General features: G+C 37.8%; 1 protein-coding gene across 1 annotated transcript; it reads left to right on the top strand.

Moving 5' to 3' along the window:
- The first annotated feature begins 4,878 nt into the window (after nt 1-4,878).
- On the top strand, nt 4,879-19,562 carry DMRTA1 (DMRT like family A1). The gene is made up of 2 exons (XM_045780465.2): nt 4,879-5,549; nt 8,794-19,562. The coding sequence occupies exons 1-2, from the start codon at nt 4,907-4,909 to the stop codon at nt 9,639-9,641; spliced, it is 1,491 nt and encodes a 496-aa protein (XP_045636421.1). The 5' UTR covers nt 4,879-4,906; the 3' UTR covers nt 9,642-19,562.
- Nucleotides 19,563-20,819: the final 1,257 nt, after the last annotated feature.

Genomic DNA, 20,819 nt, shown 5'->3' with positions numbered 1-20,819 from the left:
TTTTCAAAGATGTATTGAGTGTTTACCATTTGCTGGGCATTTAGAAATGGATACAGAAAAAAAAAACCAGGTACTTTTCCATTCCCTATCTTTGTTAGTTTATTATGATTCCAGGCAAACATCTTTATCTTGTATGGAAATAACTCATAAAGCACTAAAGGAAAACACTTTCTACTCTGCTTTGTAATCTATGTCCTGTTGATGGTGGAGAATAATTTGTATGGACTCCAACTGGCTTCTTGCCATCCCAGAGCAAGGAATCAGAGATGATGTCCTCTAACGAAGTTCTGTTTCCTAAAATGCACAATGCTGTGGTTAGTTATAGCTCTGGTATAAAGAATTATCTCTCCTTAGTTGCAGGGTGTTCTCAGGAGGGAGCATTTACTGGTAGATACTGGGTTTTGGATAGTAACATTTCTTGGCCAATTATATATATCGCCAAACATGTGCTTCCTTCTCCCAACAATACTCCAGGAAAGGCTATGTCCCAGAGGAGACTGTTTCTTTCCAGACCTGGGATGCTTAGCCATTTGATGAACCACAGTCCAATGGCTGAAATTTTTGTCAGTCTGCAGACTGTGGTCTCCCAATCAGGATGAACGTTCAATTACTTTTTGAAGAACTCCAGGCAAAGAGATGTGTAGTTCAGACCCCTCGAGACTGACAAAACATGACAGCATACATAGTATGGCTCTGGAAAACCTTGGAGTAGATGGACTACATAAGATGTGTTTACATATATGCTGAAGCCATGGAGTGAATTGTACATGTTTATAACATGAAAGAAGAGACAGTTTCGAGCTTTTCCTTCCATATCCGCAGTCCTCCTGCCAAAAGCTTTCAGCCAAGCTAAGCATATATACTTTAACTTTCCTTTACCAGCAGGTTAGTGCAGGATATTCTACCAGCAAGAGAGATGCTTTGACAGAGGCCTCAGAGAGGTAGTAATGATGTTCTTTAGAGATTAAGAACATTAATGAAAAATAATTTCAGACTAGACTTGGCAAATGAAATGAACCACAGACTTGGAAGTATCCTTGAAGATGACTTAATGTTTTCAGTTTTCAGTGGGAAAAGTGAAGCTGAGAACCTAACTATCCAATTCAAGTTGTACAAGCTTAGTTAAATAAGATCAGAGCCAGGCCTGTATTTGCAATTGCTGATTCACAGTTCCACTCCTCTATGCTGATTCGTTGTTTTAAAGAGCCAACAAAAAATGGCAGTTGACTGTTAAGAGTTTCGGGTGACAAGGAATTCGAATAGAAATGAATAATTTAAAAGGGAGGTACATTAATGTTTTTGGACTTGGGAGAGATTCTGTTTACTAGATCCCTTTCCTTCCTTCTGATATGCCTCTACAGTTCCCATTTATTAGACCAGTCTGTTTTCTTCACTTTATTTATAAATTTGTAAGTGACATATTTGTGATACTTGCATACAGGTTAATTAAAAACATGTTTCTTCTTTCTCATCACCTTTTCATTTGATGAAACTGTTGCCACTGCTAAATTGCAGCTGTTAACATCTTCTCAGTGACTTATAAGAACAGCCACAGTACTCATTTGCTGTTAGAGTAAAAAGAAAAAAAAAAGTAAACATAATTTGAGAAAGAGAGAGAACATGTCATAGTATTAAGGAAAGAGATTCAAGCTTTCCATTGTGTTTGAGGAGAATTATAAGTGTTTAAAATCATTGCTCCAGTTTTGGGTGCTAAGATTAGGATTACCTTTGCTTAAAATACTTTCTCACAATATTCTATGCCTTTTTTTTCCAGAGGGAATAGGGGTTTTATTTTTTATTTATTTATTTATTTATTTATTTTTAAAGATTTTATTTATTTATTTGACAGAGATAGAGACAGCCAGCGAGAGAGGGAACACAAGCAGGGGGAGTGGGAGAGGAAGAAGCAGGCTCATAGCAGAGGAGCCTGATGTGGGGCTCGATCCCATAATGCCGGGATCACGCCCTGAGCTGAAGGCAGACGCTTAACCGCTGTGCCACCCAGGCGCCCCCAGGGGGTTTTATTTTTTATAATGACTTTATCAGAGTATAATTGACAAACAATAAACTGCAAATATATAATGTACACAATTTGATAAGTTTTGACATATGTATACACACAAATTATTATCACAGTTAAAATAACTAATGTATTCATCATTTCCAAAAGTTTCCTTTGATCCTTTGTAATCCCTCCTATCTATCTTTCACTGTCCCCGCACAACCTGTTCCCAGTTATATACAGATGTCCTGTTGTTTCAGCAAAATTTGTTTGGAAAAAACTATCCATTTTCCATCCATTAAATTGTCTTTGTACCTTGTATAAAATTTATTGTCTACTTATGGGCGAGTCTATTTCTAAACTCTTTTATGTCACATCGGTTGATTTTTCTATCTTTTCACCACTGCTACACTGTTTTGATTACTGTAACTTTGTAATAATTTTTGAAGCAAGATATTGTTAGCCTTGCAACTTTATCCTTGGCTATTCTAGGTCCTTCTTTTGCATTTCCATATGAATTTTAGAATGGGTTTGACAATTTCTACCAAAAAAAGCTTGCTAGAATTTTGATTGAAATTGATCTATAAATCACTGTAGGTGGAATTGTCTTCTTAACAATATTGAGTCTTCTGCCCCATGGACATGGTATATCTCTCCATTAATTTAGATCTTTAATTTTGTCACCAAAGTTTGTTAATTTTCAGTCCTTCATTTAAATAGACACATTTAAATAGACACATGTTTTATTTAAATACATTGGCTTGAAAATTATTTTCACTTCCTTGGATGAAAACCAATATCAATTCCTGCCATAACTGGAAGGTAACTTTGATAATTAAAAACAGAAAAATAATGTTAAATTCCAGGTAAACAGTGGTACTTGCTGAAGCTTTTATTTTATTTTATTTTATTTTATTTTATTTTATTTTATTTTGTTATTGTTGTTAAAAAGCATAATTAACAAGTCTTTAGAGATTCTAAAGACATACTTACATCAAGTTGATCTTTTTCCTTCAGGTAACCAAGTCTTAAAAATAATAGAGAAAAGGAATTGTTTTCTCACTAGGTCATTCATTGTACTTTATTTTTTAAAGATTTATTTATTTGAGAGAGAGAGAACATGAGCGGGGTTAAGGGCAGAGAGAGAATCCTCAAGCAGATTCCATACTGAGCACAGAACCTGGCTTGGGGCTCTATCCCAGGACCCCAAGATCATGACCTGAGCTGAAATCAAGAGAAGGACGCTCAAATGATTTAAGCCACCCAGGCACTACTTCATTTTACTTTAATGATCCACATACCACTAAAAATTCATTTCTCAAATGTTGGATTTGTGTTTCACAGTTAGGGAATAACTAGCTACTAGACAGGAGTGGTTTGAGCAAAGATCTGGAAGGATGAGAAAATTTGAGTATTATAGAATCTGCAGAGGGTAGACATTCCTAGAGTGGTAGTTTTAAACCTTGGTTGTGTGTAATCATCACCTTGAGAGTTTAAAAGACTCAGACCCAAAGAATCAGAATACTTGGATTGGAGAATCTATATCTTTTAGCAGTTCTCTAGACTACGTAGTTCCAGTGCTTAGGAAGGGGTGGAGAACCTCTGATGGGATGTTAGGATGTTGGTATGAGAGGATGGTGATGGTGGTGATAATGTGAAGTGGGCAGGCAGAAGAAAGCCCAGATTGATTAGCTATGTCTGCCTCGGATGTCTGTGGTTGTGGTGGTAAAAATGTCATTGTTACTTGCCATTTGAGGGCTAGAATATGAATTGCCTGTCAAGGTTGTTGAATATTATTTTGAAGACCTGACAGAGTCCTGACTCTCCTTTCCATTAAGAACAAACACTCATGAATTTTCTGCCTCAAATGCTCTTTTGGTTTAAAAGCAATATGATCTTTTTTTTTTCCATTAAGGGCATTAAATGCATGTTTTAAGAGTGCATATTATGATAGCATATTTAAAGAATGGTCTAAATGATCTTTCCCAGTATTTTACAATAGAAATGTGAAGTATTTTTGAAACAGCTTTAACATAATTGCTGCCTATAAAGAGTCCTCATAAGAAATGCATAAACACTTATTTGGGCAACAGCATTTCAGAGTATAATATTACATGCAATCTAAATTTGCATTCGTGAATAGAACGAACGAGAAAAATCCGAATGTGAATGAATTCTCTTCATTATTTATCCATTGTTTTGATGCAGTCCTAAGACCCATCTAAAATAAAGCATCTTTCAGGTGCATAGTATTTGCCATCTGTCAAGCTGTGCCATTGGCCATGCTACGATCTTGAAAACTTCACCTGGGAAAAGGAAAAGAAAAAAACTCCGCATCCAAATTTTCAAACTTCCTTAGGCGAAGCGTGGGACTGAGAAAAGAACTTCCAATCTTGCTTAATTTAAGAAGGTCAGTAAGAGGCATGGCAGAGGGCTTGATTTTTTCACAAAAATAGACGTCGAGGAATTCATGGGGAGGCAAGTAGGAGAAAAAGGCTTTTTTGGGGGGAAGGGACCATGACAGCCCATCAAGAAGGTTTCCTGTGTCTCCCACCGTCCCTCCTCCCAGGCGGTTCCACACTCCGCCCGCCCCGCCCTCCCAGGGCTTCGGAGCTCGGCCGTAGACCCGGTGGGCGGGGTAGCCTCTCCTGCCGTCCCTTCACCAGTTCAGAGGGTTGAGAGCGCGAAGCATAGGGGCTATTAACTTAGCGCCCCGGGACTCTTGAGGCTCACTGAGCATCTGCGCCTCTTAGCGTCTCCATCACCTGGCAGGAATTGTGTCAAACTTTGTTCGTTCGTGGGTGGGAGGCAGCGGGACCGCGGCCGGTCCCCCCCCCCCGCCCTCCCCCTCCCGGCGGGGTTAGCTGTGGACAGCGCACTTTGCTCGCCAGACACTTCTCGGGAATGGAGCAGTCACAGTGTGGCAGCAGAGACCGCAGCGGTAGCGGCAGCGGCGGACCCCACTTGGCCCCGGGGCTGGTGGCAGCCGCCCCTCCGCCCCCGTCTTCGGCGTTGCCAGTACCCCCGGGGATACCAGTTCCTCCAACTTTCCTGCGGCCACCCAGCCTCTTTCTGCGGGCAGCCGCAGCCGCCACGGGAAGCGGAGGCTGCCCGTCGGCTCCCGGACTGGAGAGGGGGGTGGGTGCGGTGGGCTGCGGCTACCCGCGGACACCCAAGTGCGCTCGTTGTCGCAACCACGGCGTCGTGTCGGCACTCAAGGGCCACAAACGCTTCTGCCGCTGGCGGGACTGCGCGTGTGCCAAGTGCACCCTGATTGCCGAGCGCCAGCGCGTCATGGCCGCCCAGGTGGCGCTGCGCCGGCAACAGGCCCAGGAAGAGAGCGAGGCCCGGGGGCTGCAGAGGCTCCTGTACCCCGGACCCTGCGGGCCTGGGGGTCAAACATCTGGAGGCAGCAGCAGAACGGAGAATTCCCAGGCCTCCAGCGGCCCTGCGGCGGTGACGGCGTTGGGACTGGGTGCCTTGAGACAGGCTAGTCTGGCGACCCCTACTTTCCAAGTTGTCCAGCCAGATAATACGGAGCTAAAACGTAAGTTGGTCTTTCATTTATCCTTTGCAAAGGAAAATGATTGTTTTTGGGGAAAAAACAAACAAAACTCTTGGAAACAAGTAGCCAGGCCTTGGCAGTGGGCAAGAAAATTTGTTTAAAAGAAGCACTCATTTGGGTTCTGGGAAACTGCTCTGTAATAGGAATGTTAATGAGGGTATTAGAGACACATCACCTTGGAAGGGCGTTCTGTACCGTCAGGTGATAGGATAAGATAATGCGTAAGTGAAGCCAGAGTGATCAGATGAGTAATGCTAGAAATAGAATGTGTGCCCAAGTTGCTGTTACTTTGGGTAAGTTAGAACTTCAAGTGGGCATTGGGTGAAAAGCTTAGTGAGAGAAGCTGGGTTTTGGGCTTGCTTTATACTCTTTTCAGCTATAAAACCAGAGTTAATCTTCAAGTCTTGCTGGGAAATTCACTGAAGATTGAGAGCATAGTTCCTCATCTTTGGGGCAAAACTTTGGTGACAGCTAGAAGTGGGAAAGAGTCTGAAATCTACCAAATCTTTTTTCACCTCCTTTCCTTTCCTTAAAAATTTTAAGTACCATCTCATGACTGCTAGCCTCCAAAAGTGTAGAAAGCTCGAAATTTGAAGTTTCAGCTCTTTTCCATAAGAAAGAAATTTAGGCTTTCCAGATTTGTAAAACCATTGGGAAGAAGAATTTCAAAGTCCAGTATTAGGAATTTCTTACCCAACAAGTTTAAATTTTTTTTCCTCTTTTGACCATAAGTCACCTTCATCCCCTTTGTTATGTAAAAAAGACATAGCATTTTTTTAATTACCGTTATCTCAAATCAAGTTTTCCTGCTGATGTAAATCTCACTGTATTTTAGTGAATTTCCAGCCCTCTACAGGTAACACTAGCAGTGTAAATGTTATTTCAGTATTTTTGTATAAATTCAAGACAAGTTGTATCACATGAAATTCCATGGTAGTGAAAAGTAAGTTATTAATTAGAAAACTTCCCCGAATTGTGAAAATTACAGATCTTTTTGGATCACAGTATGTAATTTGAAAAAGACTCTCTCTGTGGTTCTAGTTCATTTCAGTGGACAAAACAGATTAACCATTTCTCATGAAAAGTCAAAGAGTGCTGAAGAACAAAGTCATTAAGCAAATAATAACTGCTATAAAAAAGAAAAATTCTGTAAACTAAATCGACAGTGAAATCTGGCTGACTCTCTGTTAGACATTGATTTATATGGTTTTGGGGGTACCCAAAGTGTTCTGTTTTATAGGGTGAAATATTTTATTTTATTCTTTGCCTCAGTTGACCTGCTTTTTTGAAAAGCCACATCTATAGCTTTTCTAAACTGATTGCATCCTCTTACCCAATATCCATGAGCTGCAGTTGTCTATTTAATTTACTCATTAGACAAAGACTAACAGTGATTCAGAGGTGAATAAGATTTTTCTGCACACAAAAAAACTTACATACAAAAGAAAGAAGACTGTATGTATCCAATACCAGACAAAATGTACAATGATAAAAGTAGAAATAAAACCAGATATAGGAGTTGAGAAAATGGAGTGATGACGTAAATGATGTCACAGTATCTTAAAGATACCCTATTTTCCAGAGTCTCATGCAATCCATACTTTATTGCATTATATTGTACTCTATGAGTACAGTATACTAATAAAAATTGTTTTGTGCACAAATTGCTGTAGACATGAAGTTTTGATACCTTACGTGTTCAGAGGGGGAGGATGTATTTAGTGGGTCATAGAAGAAAAATGTAATGGTGGGCCAAGGCCAATCTCTCCCCACTTGGTAGACTTCATTAGAAAAGTTTCATTGTTTCTTTTCAAGTTGAAAGTACTAGGGAGTCTTTGTAGTTTTACAGGAGCAACATCTTTTCTTTTGTCACCTGTTTGATACAATGACGGAATTTTAAACCTCAAAGTGTTAAATTGCACACTTGAATTTTAAAATATAGATACTTCTTTAGAATTTAGGACTGCTTCTTGAGAAACCATAGGAGCATTGCAAATCATGTGTGCAAATCACTGCTTTAGGCAGTATTTGTTTTGTTGAATTCTTCACATTTGTAGAAAAAGAAAGTTTGACAGAAGTACTCTGAGTATCCCACTTGACAGTTTACTCTTTCTAATGGAAATAGAGATAAAATATGTCTATAGGATAAGAGGGAACATAAACCAAAGTAAAAGTTATTTAGTGAATATATACATTATTATTTTCCTTGCATAAGCTGTGCAAAAGGGCATGTAAAATGTTACTGTTTTATTAATATGCTCAACATGCAGAGGGATAAAATCAGATTTTTATATAAAAATATTTTTGGAAAAGTGCCCTTAGTATTGGAAGGGAGTTGTGATTTGATGCAAATAACTAATACATTGTTTTTTCAAGACACTTTGAAGATATGTACAGATTGCAATAGTGCAATAGTGCAGTTCATAATTTTCTTTTAGAAACAATTTGACTGTAAACTTTTTTTTTGATATTTCCTAGCTATTGAAAAAGTCCATATTTCATAGGGGATTATTAAAAAAATACCAAGTCTGTATCATCTCTCACATAAAATGAAATATGTGAGCTCTGGTATGATTTGAGATTGGTACAGTAGTGGTCATTATTGGTTCAGATTTGAAGTGAAATGAAGAATTTTATTTTTTTTCACATTATTCAGGTAACTTAATTGGAACCTGAAATGTGAGCATTAAAAAAAAATTGGAACTGAGTATTTATTAAATAGAATATTCATTTTCATACTGATATTGTTCCTTCCTTTGGCTTCTTATCTAAACAGTCATTTTATTTACTTCTTTTTGCATAGTGTCATTTTGAAAAAAAAAAAAAGCTCACTGGGATAACAATGAAATTTGGGTAAAATTTAGGAAAATCTCAAATCACCAAATGGGGCAAATAATGTGAGATACTGGTTTCACATTAATAGTTGGGGTAATAATAGACTTTTATCTTCTGATTCCTAAATTAGCTACAGCATTTGTATGTTGTATAATTTTGTGATCTTGGAATGACCTCATAGATAGCATTTTCCCACTATTCTAATGCCTTTATTTCTGAATGACCTTTTAAAATTCTTATTCATTAAAGTCTCTTGCAGCAAATAAATATTCCTAATATACTATGAGTGAATGAACTATTTTATCCAGCATTATTTTCAAGTAGACAATACTATCTGTGTTTTGGGAAGTTTTCCTTTATTTGATTCCTTTTTTTCTTTTCTATCCCCCAGAACTAAAAGAGAGTAAATGTGACTCATGCCAGAGTGGACAAGAAGAGCCAGTCTCTAAATCCCATCAGTGTACTCTGGGATCATCTCCTAAGTCTGTTGGTGTCATTGGAAAACAAAACATCAGGCCATCTATTTCAGAAAGCTCAAACAAGGAAGATAGTATTCAGCCTCTTCACCCTGGGGAGCTATCAGGAGGGGAAGAGAGTCCCAGGTCCCTGTCATCATCTGATCTGGAATCAGGAAATGAAAGTGAGTGGGCCAGAGACTTCACGGCTACCAGAGTCAGCCTTCCCACACTGTCCTCAAGACCAAGAGACCCTCTTGATATCCTTACCAGGATTTTCCCAAGTTATAGGCGTAGCCGGCTAGAAGGTATTCTGCGCTTCTGCAAGGGGGATGTGGTTCAAGCCATTGAACACGTCCTAAATGGAAAAGAACACCAACCAGACACCAGGGACTTAGTAAGTTCAGGAGAATTGGAAAATCCAGCTTTTCAGAGAGCTTCAAATTTTAGTTTAGGTGGAATTGGTTTTGGAACTCTAGGGAATAAATCAGCTTTCTCTCCTCTTCAAACTGCTTCTGCTTCTTATGGAGGTGATTCAAGTCTCTACAGCTTAAATCCTAGACTAGGTATCAATCCATTACGGCTGGCATATTCCTCTCCAGGAAGAGGGCTCTCTGGTTTTATGTCTCCTTACCTAACTCCGGGGTTGGTACCAGCATTGCCTTTTCGACCAGCTTTGGATTATGCATTTTCAGGAATGATTAGGGAGTCTTCCTACCTTCCCAGCAAAGACTCACTAACTAGTGGCAGATTGTATTCCAGGCCAAATCAGGACGATTTGTAATATTTCTGCCTCTTCCCCCTTTTCGGAATATTTCTAGAAGCATGCAGCACAACCCACACACCCACACCTATTAATGTATACACTATGTATGTGAATGGCATACTAGACCTTAAAAATGCTATTTTTTCTTTTTTACAACCAACCTGATAGATTTGAGATCGAAAGATTCTTCTTTAGCATTTACTAAGTGAAAGAAGCATTTAAACATTATCTGTGCCTTGAATAAAGCCATTTCAGGAAATAATTTTACTTTTATGAATTTTCTCCCTAAAATATCAGTTGTAGAATTCCTGTTTTATAACTAGACTTGTCTTTATTTTGTTGAAAAATGGAGTTTATAGTTGTAAAATACATTTATAAGTGTAAAGCAACCCAGCATATAAAATGAACTAAAAGGAAGAATTTAAAAGTTGAGGTAATGACTATTACTTTGAACTTTTTCTTTCCTTCTGTTCCTTGTACACAGGAGAGAAAAAAGCTATTCAATGTATTTTAAAGCATTTTATTCACATAGAAGTGATTAGTAATAAGTAAAACTTTTGAGAAATTTAAATTCCTTATTTTTTTCTGAATGTCTTATTTTTCATTCATATCTACCAATTGTGATAACAAGTGCCATTAATAAAACATTTCTCTTTAAAGTGAACTTTGTAAATTACACAAAGCCCATGAAGTAAATTTTAGGAAATAAGACTGCACCATCTTCTGGCCACTATCACTAATTGCAGCTGAGTTCTGGTAGAGTGTAGGAATTAGAAATGAATGGTTTTCTAACAGTATAAGCTAACCTTGTTTTGAAACTGTCATTTTGGATCATGCTACACAGAAACTTTCATATTATAAAGTGAACGTCTACTGTGGGTTAGGATTTTAATCTTTGTATCTGGAGAAATATTCCTTTCCATATGTTTGTGGCAAGAATATGGCAGCCATTCTCAAAGGTAAAAATAGTCTTACTCAGAAAACTTAAATGCTTGCTCAGTTAAATATTGATTGACTGTAGGTAGATGATGCTTAATGCATTGAGGAGAGTTATAAAATTTCCAAAGGGGAGATATTGTCATTAAATTTGAAAGGATTCCTTGAGATTTTAATAATACTTTTTGTTCTCCATCTGGAGCACATGAAAACTATTTATTTCAGTAAGTGGAATGTCCCTGAGAAAACTGCTTATAAAACAATTTCATGAAGTTTTCTTTATATGTCATAATTTTTTTTTAAGGACAGTAGCTTCATTGTTATTGTTAGGAATAAATGAAAACGCAGCTGTGGTGTAAGATAGTTGATGAATTAGAAATAGTTTAAACAGCTTGAGCAAAACGATTCACTAAAAATTTCTTAAATTATATGTATGTGTGTGTATATATATGCATATATATTTTATTAGAAAATATATTAAGTGCATAGAATCTAATGATGATTTAAGATATACATATATTTAATATGATATGCATTGTTTTTAGTGGTGTGAATATGAGAAAGCAGATCTTGTAAAGATTTGTTGTAATCAGTAGTCATTATTTATAAAGACAATTTTTAGATTCTAACCCTAAACCATAATACAATGCCTGGCAAGTAGTTGATATTTAATTAATATATACTGAGTGAAGGAACCATTTGGATAATAGATCTCTCTGAGACTCCGGTAAAACCAAAGAACTCTACACAGTGGCCTACACACAGTTTTGCATGTAATTTCACGGGGTTCTTGAATCTCTAAATGCCATTCACCATTCAGTTTAGATCCTCGGTGATTCTTAAATTGTTTCCATTGCATTGATTCATTTTTCAAATGCAATTTTTTTGAAAAGTACTAGAGCCTGTAGAGGATACCAAATGTAAAATATTGTGCTCTCAAGAAAGTTACATTTTACAGTAGAGATCTGGTTTAAAAATACAATGCTAGAGCCATTGGATTCTTTATGTGGTTCATACAGTGATGTGCATGTATCCATTTGAGAAGCTTAATTTCTTTTGAACTGGGGGAATATCCATTTTGAGCCATATTCAAGTTAAAAAATAATTTTATAATCTTAAAACTTTAGTTAATTTACATAATGCTTTATACATTTCATACCCTTTACAATAATTTTAGAACTAAATAAGCTTACAGGGTCGGTCATTTTGTGCAACATTAAACTGAATGTGAGAGAATTGAGGCTCAGCAGTAGTGTTGTCCATTCCCAAGGTTACCATAATAGGGTCAGTCATCAGAAGTAGAAGTTAGTTCACTAATTCAATTAGACTATAAGGTCTGAGGAAGGATTCATGTCTGTCTACTCACAGCTTTGGATAGTATCTGGTACATAATAGGTGCTCAAGTAATAGTTTTCCATGACTGAATTAAACATAAAAAGAAAGTATTAGCTTAGAATTTTGTTTATTCAACAACCATTTATTAAGCCCCTACTCTGTGCCAGGCACTGTGCTAGACACAGGTAATAAAATGGTTAATAAGATTCAAGACCTCACCTCAAGTTGCTCATAGTCTCTATTACCATGTGTACAAAAACAACAAATTATGCAGTGTTGGTACTGTTTGACAGTGTTGGTACATCAGTGAGTTCTGTGTAATCATGAGATTTATGCCCATGAATACTGCTTGAGGCCTGAACTCCTAAAGTACTCATTAGGAAGAGGGGCAATATCTGTTTCCATGTAGTGTGTTTAGGGAAGTGCAATTTGTTTGAGAGGTAAACCACTTTCAGGTCTATAGTGAAAAAAGTGGGCAAAGAGAAGCTTTTGTTCCCTTGAAGGGAGGGTGTGGAAGTTACCCCAGCTTCCTCATGGCCTCTGGATTAGAGATATTTCCTAATCCCAATCCCAGAGGTGAGCTTTTGGAATTCCTCTGAGTCTTTGCACAGGCCTCCTGGTCTAAACCCTCATCTGGCTATTCTATGAAAATGGGTTAGAGTTGAGGGGACAATTGAAGAGCATGTGATTCAAATGATCTACTTTTTTCTCTGCAACTTCTGTTGAAACAAGAAGATTTGGGGGATTTTAAAATCTTTTTTCCTAGAAATTCCTAACTGTGAACTTGGAACTAAGAAACATGAAGTGGCCTATTCATTCAACTCTTTATTTTTTTTTTAATTGCAGTTTCCTTAGACATTTGTTTTTCTTTGAAGTTAAAAAGCCTTTACAACCCAAGAGAGGCTTGGCATAAAACACCTAATTATTTACCACTGTAAATGGAATTATTCTCCTGTGTACAAAATGAAATGAAGTGCACCATCAGCTTCATAAAGGCAAAGCTTTTCCTCTGGGCAGCATGATTCTTAAGTGCGGACGCTCATCCTTTAGGTCAAGGGTAATGGGAAAAGTTCCTGCTCAGATCGTTTTTTTCCCCTCCTCACACATCTCCAACTAATCCTGTTATGGATGCCTGCATTGCAGAGCTAGACCCTTAGTTATTTGGCATTGCCCCCTCCAAATTGAAGCTGTTTTGGTGTAACACTTCAGAGCAGTTGTGCCAAACATTAAAATAACTTTTGTGTTTTGTTTTGTTTTTGCTTACTAAGTATTATTCAAATGAGAGAAATTCATTACCATTTCCCCTTTCTGAACTCCATGTTAGTGACGGAGAATTCAAGGGAAGACAAGATGACAGGGAAGAGAACTATGAAGATGTCTGTTTCTTACTTTTGCTAATTTGGTAATTAAAAAAACCTGACATTTTAATTTATTTAGATTGCACAGTATCTTCAAGTCATAATGGCCACATTATGTAGTCTTATGAGGATGTTCATAGTTTTAAAATGGGTGCACAAATGTGGCCTTATCAAAACATCTATGTCAAAAAATTGCTTTAAAATATCGAACATTTATTTATTTATTTATTTTTTTAAAGATTTTATTTATTTATTTGACAGAGATAGAGACAGCCAGCGAGAGAGGGAACACAAGCAGGGGGAGTGGGAGAGAAAGAAGCAGGCTCATAGCAGAAGAGCCCGATGTGGGGCTCGATCCCACAACGCCGGGATCACGCCCTGAGCCGAAGGCAGACGCTTTAACCGCTGTGCCACCCAGGCGCCCCTAAAATATCGAACATTTATTAAACTCCATCTTAGTGACACGTTCATTGAAGAAAAATAGACTAGATATTGATACAATTAGGAAATACATACGAAGTTGAACAAGCATGCTAAAAAATATTAATTAGAAAATCCATGTCAAGCAGGAAGTGTTTCAGATTCCTGTCCTTGACCTTTTGTAAATTTTTTATCAACCAGTTAGATGAAGGAATAAAGGTATAAAATTCATTGGACAACACACATCTGAGAAGGGAAGCTGATCTTTTGGAGGACAGAATTAAGTTTTAAATGATTGATTCTCACCCTCTAACTCTCATTCAAGTAAACTGATACAGTATTTAAGATCCCAGGATCTAAAAAAAAATCAACTGCCCACATAGACAAGGAAGAGAGACCTGGTTTTACAATAAATTTTTAGGAGAAGAAAAAGTAGTGTTATTTACTGATTGGTAAATTCACCATGAGATTACCATGTAACATGCTTGTTCTAAAAGTCAACTGAAATTAGATTACATGAATAGGAATAAAGTATGTGGAATGAGGGATGTGAGAGTACCATGTACTCTGGAATATCAGTTGACCAGGTTTTAGCTCAAGTCATGTGTTCAGTTCTGAGTGCCATACATTAACAGTGATTCTAAAACCAGGAACAAAACAGAGAGGTATAAGATGCTAAGTGGTCATTGTGGTGGTTAGTAGTGTTTTATGAGAAAATGTTAGAAATCGGATAAATGAAAACATTTTAAAGAGCTAGCATATGACAAAAATGAGTTGGGGTCATTCTGTAGAGTGTAGAGGGCATGAAAAGTAAAACTTAATGGAGAGAGAATTCAGAGGAACATAAGGAAGGACTTTTTGTCATTAGCAACTGTCCAAGAGTGGAATGGCTGCCTTGTATAACAATATGTCCTCTACTCATTGATAATATGACGTAGAAATTACCATTTGGAGACCTAATTGATGAGATTTTTCAGTACTGCTTCAGTGTTGGAACTCAATCATTTATATTTATTTTTTTATTTTATTATTTTTTAAAAATTTATATTCAGTTAATTAACATATAATGTAGTATTTGTTTCAGGGTATAAGTCTGTGAACTATCAGTCATATATAATACCCAGTGCTCATTACAACACATATCCTCCTCAGTGTCCATCATTTATAAAGCAAACCAGAAAAATGATAAATATTTGTTGAATAAATGACTTTCAATTCTAAGACGATGAAAATGAAAACACCTAACCATTATTTGTCAATAAAACACATTGCAATTTTGTTTATCAGAACTTTTCCTTTATGATGGTCTCAGGAGTAGATACAAAAGGAAGAGACAGAATAGTGCATGATTTGCAAGGGGTTAATGAGATCAGTTGGTATACAATGCATAAAGAAGAGGAGGAGGGCTCAAAAAGGACATGAAGAGCACTGAAGATAAACTTTAATATATTTTTCATAAAGTATACATCATTATGTTTTTCTGAAAGGAGCACTTCTTCAAGAGTTGAGGAGACCTAGGATGGATTTAGCTAAATGACTTGGGCAGGATAATTATACTCCTGGTCACTTGTTCCCTTTCAATAAAACAATGATAATAGTTTGAGATATAGTTAACCACTATTAATAGATCTTATGTTAGAGTAGAGAAATGGGAGAGAGGAAAAATTGGTCTGTGTATGCATGCAGACACTTCTTAGAAGCAAGGAAGAGGGGTGCCTGGGTGGCTCAGTTGGTTAAGTGGCTACCTTTGGCTCAGGTCATGATCTTGGGGTCCTGAGATCCAGCCCCATGTCAGGGTCTCCACTTAGCAGGGAGCCTGCTTCTCCCTTCGTTCCTGCTCATGTTCTCTCGCTATTTCTTTCATACTGTCTCTCTCCCAAATAAATAAAATATAAAAAAAAAAAGAAGCAAGGAAGAAATCCTCCGATGTACCAGTGCCTTCATATTTGTAACTAATAGTGGGATTCTGGATGATATTGATAACTTCCTTCTTCCACTCCCCATTTCATATTCTTTGCCCCCAGCAAGTGTCTCAGTTAATTGTGGTTCCTTACTTGGTGGGGTGACTCACATCTTCATTCCTGAAGAATCTGTGTCATTACAGCCCTGCCTTTATTGAGTTGCTATAACTTCTTATTAACTTTTACCATAAACTATGGGAAGACAAAGTTACACTCCCGAGGATCTCTTGTGTGCTGGAAATACTCCCCCTGCTTCTTTCCAGTTATTTCAGTGTCAAGAGGTGCCCCAAGTAGCCAATGATAGTCTCAGATTCCAGTACAATATTGTATTCTCTGGTGGAATCCTTTCTCCTTTGGGAAGTAAGACTTCTAAAGCAAAAATGCCAAATGTTGTAGAGAAAGGAAACAACAAAAGGAAAGTTTCTAGTGAATTATTAGCATTAGTATGAGAAGATCCATTTCCATATCTATCTTGTGATTCCTAAACTCACGAATTCTGGGTATAGGAGAAACATCACTACAAGTTTATAGCTGATTCAAAGCATATCTTACATCCAGGAGGATATTATTCCAGCCTCATAAAGTGCTGTCACCAGCTGGTGCCATAACTGAGTCTTCCAAAGGCCATTCCATAATTTTATCAAGCCAGCTGTTTCAGGATGGGGGAAACATAATGATACCAGAGAAGTCCACGAGCGTGATACCAATGTTGTACTTCATTTGCTATAAAGTGAGTCTCTTTGTCAGAGGCAATGTTGTATGGAATACTATGAAGGTGAATAAAGCATTCTGTAAGCCCACAGATGGCAGTTTTAGCAGAAACATTGAAAGTAGGAAAGACAAAACCATATCCAGCATAAATGTCTTTTCCAGCGAGAACAAAGAGCTACTCCTTCAATGATGGAAGTGATCCAGTGTAATCAACCTGATACCAGGTGGCTGGCTGGTTCTCCCAGGGAATGGTGCCATTTTAGGGACTCAGTGTTGATATTTGCTCTTGGCAGGTTGGGTACTCAGCAGTGGCTCTATCCAAATTGGCCTTGGTGAGTGGAAATCCGTGTTGCTGAGCCCATACACAGGCTCCATCTCTGCTTCCATGATCATTGTCTTCATGAGCCAATTGAGCAAATATGGGAATTAAAGAATGGGAAAAGAATGGGTCCCTTTGTGCATACGATTACTAAGATCTTCCTCTTCTAAGATTGTTGTTTGGTGAGCATCTTTTTGTATGGGACAAAAAGATTCTCATATTTGTGCCCACTTGGAGAGGCCTTTCCCCATACCTCTTCCTTAGATCATGTTTTTTCATGCTTTATCCAGTTATGTTTCTTCTGGCCATAAAGCCAAACTGTTAGCCACTGCCCATGACTCATTTTTAGATATGTACCTCTGTCTATCTATCCTTCCAGGCAAAATGAACAATCAGGTGCACAGCTTGAAGTTCTTCCCATTGGAAAGATTTTCTTTGCTGCTGTCCTTCAGGGCCACACCTGGAATACTGCAGCTGTTCATTCCAGTGCCAGAATAGTGTGTAGAATCTGTGAACTAGGACCAAATTGTTCTTTCTTATTCTGCGGTCATAGATGACTTCACATGAGGGAGAAAGAGAGGAGGAAATGTGGCAGGAGTATCAGCATGGAAATCTGAGCCACTTTTCATTCAACTTATTTGCGACTTCAAAACTTGTGGAGAAAAACCTATATATCAGTTCCACTTGACTAAATACTGCTATAGAGGGCTTGATGGGTCAGACAACACCCAGCGAGTATTTAAGGTCACATGTTTATTTAATGGCCAGTATTAAGTGTTAGGACTCTAGTATGATCCGGTAACAGGGCAGAAGCTGTTTCTCAAATGAGAATGATTATCTGCAGAGGAAGCATAACTTTTCTCCGAAGTCCAAGAAGAGTACTCTGTGATTTACCTATAGAAGTCAGCCAGAGCTTTCCCTTAGGATCCCCAACTGCCATTGACACTTCAAGCACTATTAAAAATGCAGAGTAATGTGACCCAGGTGGTGAGACAGGTTGAAGGGAAGACTTGCTTTGTTGCAAGATCAAAACTTCTTTTTGATCTGAAATCCAGGCACACCATTTACTGGGTTATTTGGTAAATAGGTTGAAGTAAGATCCTCAAATCAGGTACCTATCAACCAAAATTCAGAAGTCCGTCTCTTACAGGTAGCAGGTGCCAAATACAGAAACATGCTTACCATTTGTAAGACGTATTTCAACATAAACCAGACCATTGATACCCTGAAAATTTCAGAGATACCATACCTTTGAATTTTATGGCGCTTATTTTCCCATTCTCTGACATGCATACATCTTAACAAGATACCTAGCATATTTACTTCTTTCTACTCACCGGATTCAGTCAGCATGATACCATCTATATAGTGGGCTTGCTTGATGTCCTGTAGAGAAGACAAACAAACAATTCCCAGTGGACTAGACTATCAGAGACGGAGAGTTGATAGAGCTCTAAGGAGGAACACTAAGCGTATTACTATGTCTGCAGCCTTTACTAACAAGCACAGGGGAAAAAATATTTTTTTCAGTTTTGTTATTTATTTTTTAATTGAAGTCTAATTAACATACAGTGTCATTTTAGCTTCAGGGGTACAAGATAATGATTGAACATTTCTGTATATTACTTTGTGTTTATCACAATATGTGTAATCTTAATCCTCTTTATATATAATCACCCTACACCCACCCCCCACTTCCCTTCTGGAAACCACCAGTTCGTTCTCTGTATTTAAGAGTCTGTTTTTTTCTCTCGTATTTTCTTTGTTTCTTAAATTCCACATATGAGTGAAGTTATATATTTGTCTTTTTGTATGATTATTTCACTTAGCATTATACTCTCTAAGCCCATCCATATTGTTGCAGATGGCAAGATCTCATTCTTTTTATGGCCAAGTAATATTCCATATATATATACCACATCTTTATCCATTCATTTACTGATGGACGGTTGGGTTCCTTCTGTATGTTGGCTATTGTGAATAATGCTGCAATAAATATAGGGGTGCATTTACCTTTCTGAATCAGTGTTTTCATTTTCTTAAGGTAGACACCCAGCAGTGAAATTACTGGATAGTATGGTACTTCTACTTTTAGTTTTTTGAGGAAACTCCATACTGTTTTCCATAGTGATTGCACCAATTTATATTCCCACCCACAGTGCAGAGGTTCCCTATTTTCCATATCCTCACCAACACTTGTTATTTCTTGTCTTCTGTTGGCCATTTGTATGTTTTCTTCGGAAAAATGTTCAGGTCCTCTGCCATTTTTATATTTATTTATTTTTTATCTTATTTTTGTTTTTTTAAAGATTTTATTTTATGTTAGAGAGAGCAAGAGAGAGAGAGAGAGCATGAGCAGGAAGAGGGGGAGAGGGAGACAGAGTTTCGAGCAGACTGTGTACTGAGTGCAGAGTCTGACACAGGCCCAATCTCACAACCCTGAGATCATGATCTGAGCCAGAATCAGGAGTGAAACACTTAACTGACTGAGCCCCCCCAGGTGCGTCAGCCATTTTTAATCAGATATTTTTTGTTTTTTTGGTGTTGAGTTGTATAAGTTCTTTATATATTTTGTATACTAACCCTTTATCAAATATATTATTTGCAAATATCTTTTCCCATTCGGTAGGTTGCCTTTTGTTTTACTGATGGTTTTCCGTGCAAAAGCTTTTTATTTTGATGTAGTCTCAATAGTTTATTTTTGCTTTTGTTTCCCTTGCCTAAGGAGACCTATCTAGAAAAATATTTCTATGGCCAATATCAAAGAAATTACTGCCTTTATTTTCTTCTAGAAGTTTTATGGTTTTAGGTCTTCCATTTACATCTTTAATCCATTTTGAGATTTTTCTTTTTTTTTCCCAAGTCTTATTTATTTTAGAACTATAGCGAGAAAGAAAGAGTGCACATGAGCTGGGGGAGGGGCAGAAGGAGAGGGAGGGAGGATCCCCAGCAGACTTCCCACTGAGTATAGAGCCTGATGGGATGCTCGATCTCACAACCCTGAGATCATGAGCTGAGCCAGAATCAAGAGTTGGATGCTTAACTGACTGAGCCACCCAGCTGCCCCTTGAATTTATTTTTGTGTATGATGTAGGACAGTGGTTCAGTTTCATTTCTTTACATGTAGCTGTCCAGTTTTCCTAGCACCATTTGTTGAAGACACTGTTCCCCATTGTATACTCTTGCCTCCTTTGTCTTAGATTCATTGACTATGTAAGTGTGGGTTTATTTCTGGCCTCTATATTCTGTTCCATTGACCTATGTGTCTGTTTTTATGCCAGTACCATACTGTTTTAATTATTAAAGTTTTGTAGTATATCTAGAAATCTGGAATTCTGATACCTCCAGCTTCAGTCTTTCTCAAGATTGCTTTGGCTGTTTAGGGTCTTTTGTGGTTCCATGCAAATTTTAGTATTATTTATTCTAGTTCTGTGAAAAATGTCTTTGGTATTTTTGTAGGGATCACATTGAATCTGTAGATTGCTTTGGGTATGGACATTTTAACAATATTCGTTCTTCCAATCAGTGAGCGTGGAATATGTTTCCATTTTTTGTGTGTGTCATCTTCAATTTCTTTCATCAGTGTTTTATAGTTTTTGGAGTATAGGTCTTTCTCCTCTTTGCTTAAGTTTTTTTTTTTTTTTTTTTTTTAAAGATTTTATTTATTTATTTGACAGAGATAGAGACAGCCAGCGAGAGAGGGAACACAAGCAGGGGGAGTGGGAGAGGAAGAAGCAGGCTCATAGCTGAAGAGCCTGATGTGGGGCTCGATCCCATAACGCCGAGATCACGCCCTGAGCCGAAGGCAGGCGCTTAACCGCTGTGCCACCCAGGCGCCCCCTCTTTGCTTAAGTTTGACAGAAAGTATTTTTGAGATCAATAGTTTCAAGCTAGAAAAAAGGAACAGTTGTTGATTCGCTCCAATAAAACAACCACAGCTGGAAATACAGCTCCAGTTGTGGTTACCACCTAATTAAGTTTATGAGAGTACACTGTCATGTTTCAAGACCCTTCTGTCTTATCCATAGGCCAAATGGATGAGTTGAATGGGGTTGTGGTAGGACTCTGTCCTTAATGGTGACAGAAATCTTGGCATTCTCTACAAGAATGTGCTATTGCTTTTTTTCATTACTGTGGTGGAGAGTGGAAGTTCTAG

Source organism: Ursus americanus, chromosome 18, assembly GCF_024610735.1.
Source record: "Ursus americanus isolate L20-20 chromosome 18, mUrsAme1.1.p, whole genome shotgun sequence".
Taxonomy (NCBI): domain Eukaryota; kingdom Metazoa; phylum Chordata; class Mammalia; order Carnivora; family Ursidae; genus Ursus; species Ursus americanus.
Note: the sequence above shows the minus strand (reverse complement) of the source record. Positions and strands in the feature narration are given on the sequence as shown.

Coding starts and splice junctions, on each gene's coding strand:
- DMRTA1 (XM_045780465.2), top strand. CDS start 4,907: ATGGAGCAGTCACAGTGTGGCAGCAGAGACCGCAGCGGTAGCGGCAGC. Junction 5,550..8,793: donor AGATAATACGGAGCTAAAAC/GTAAGTTGGTCT, acceptor TCTATCCCCCAG/AACTAAAAGAGAGTAAATGT.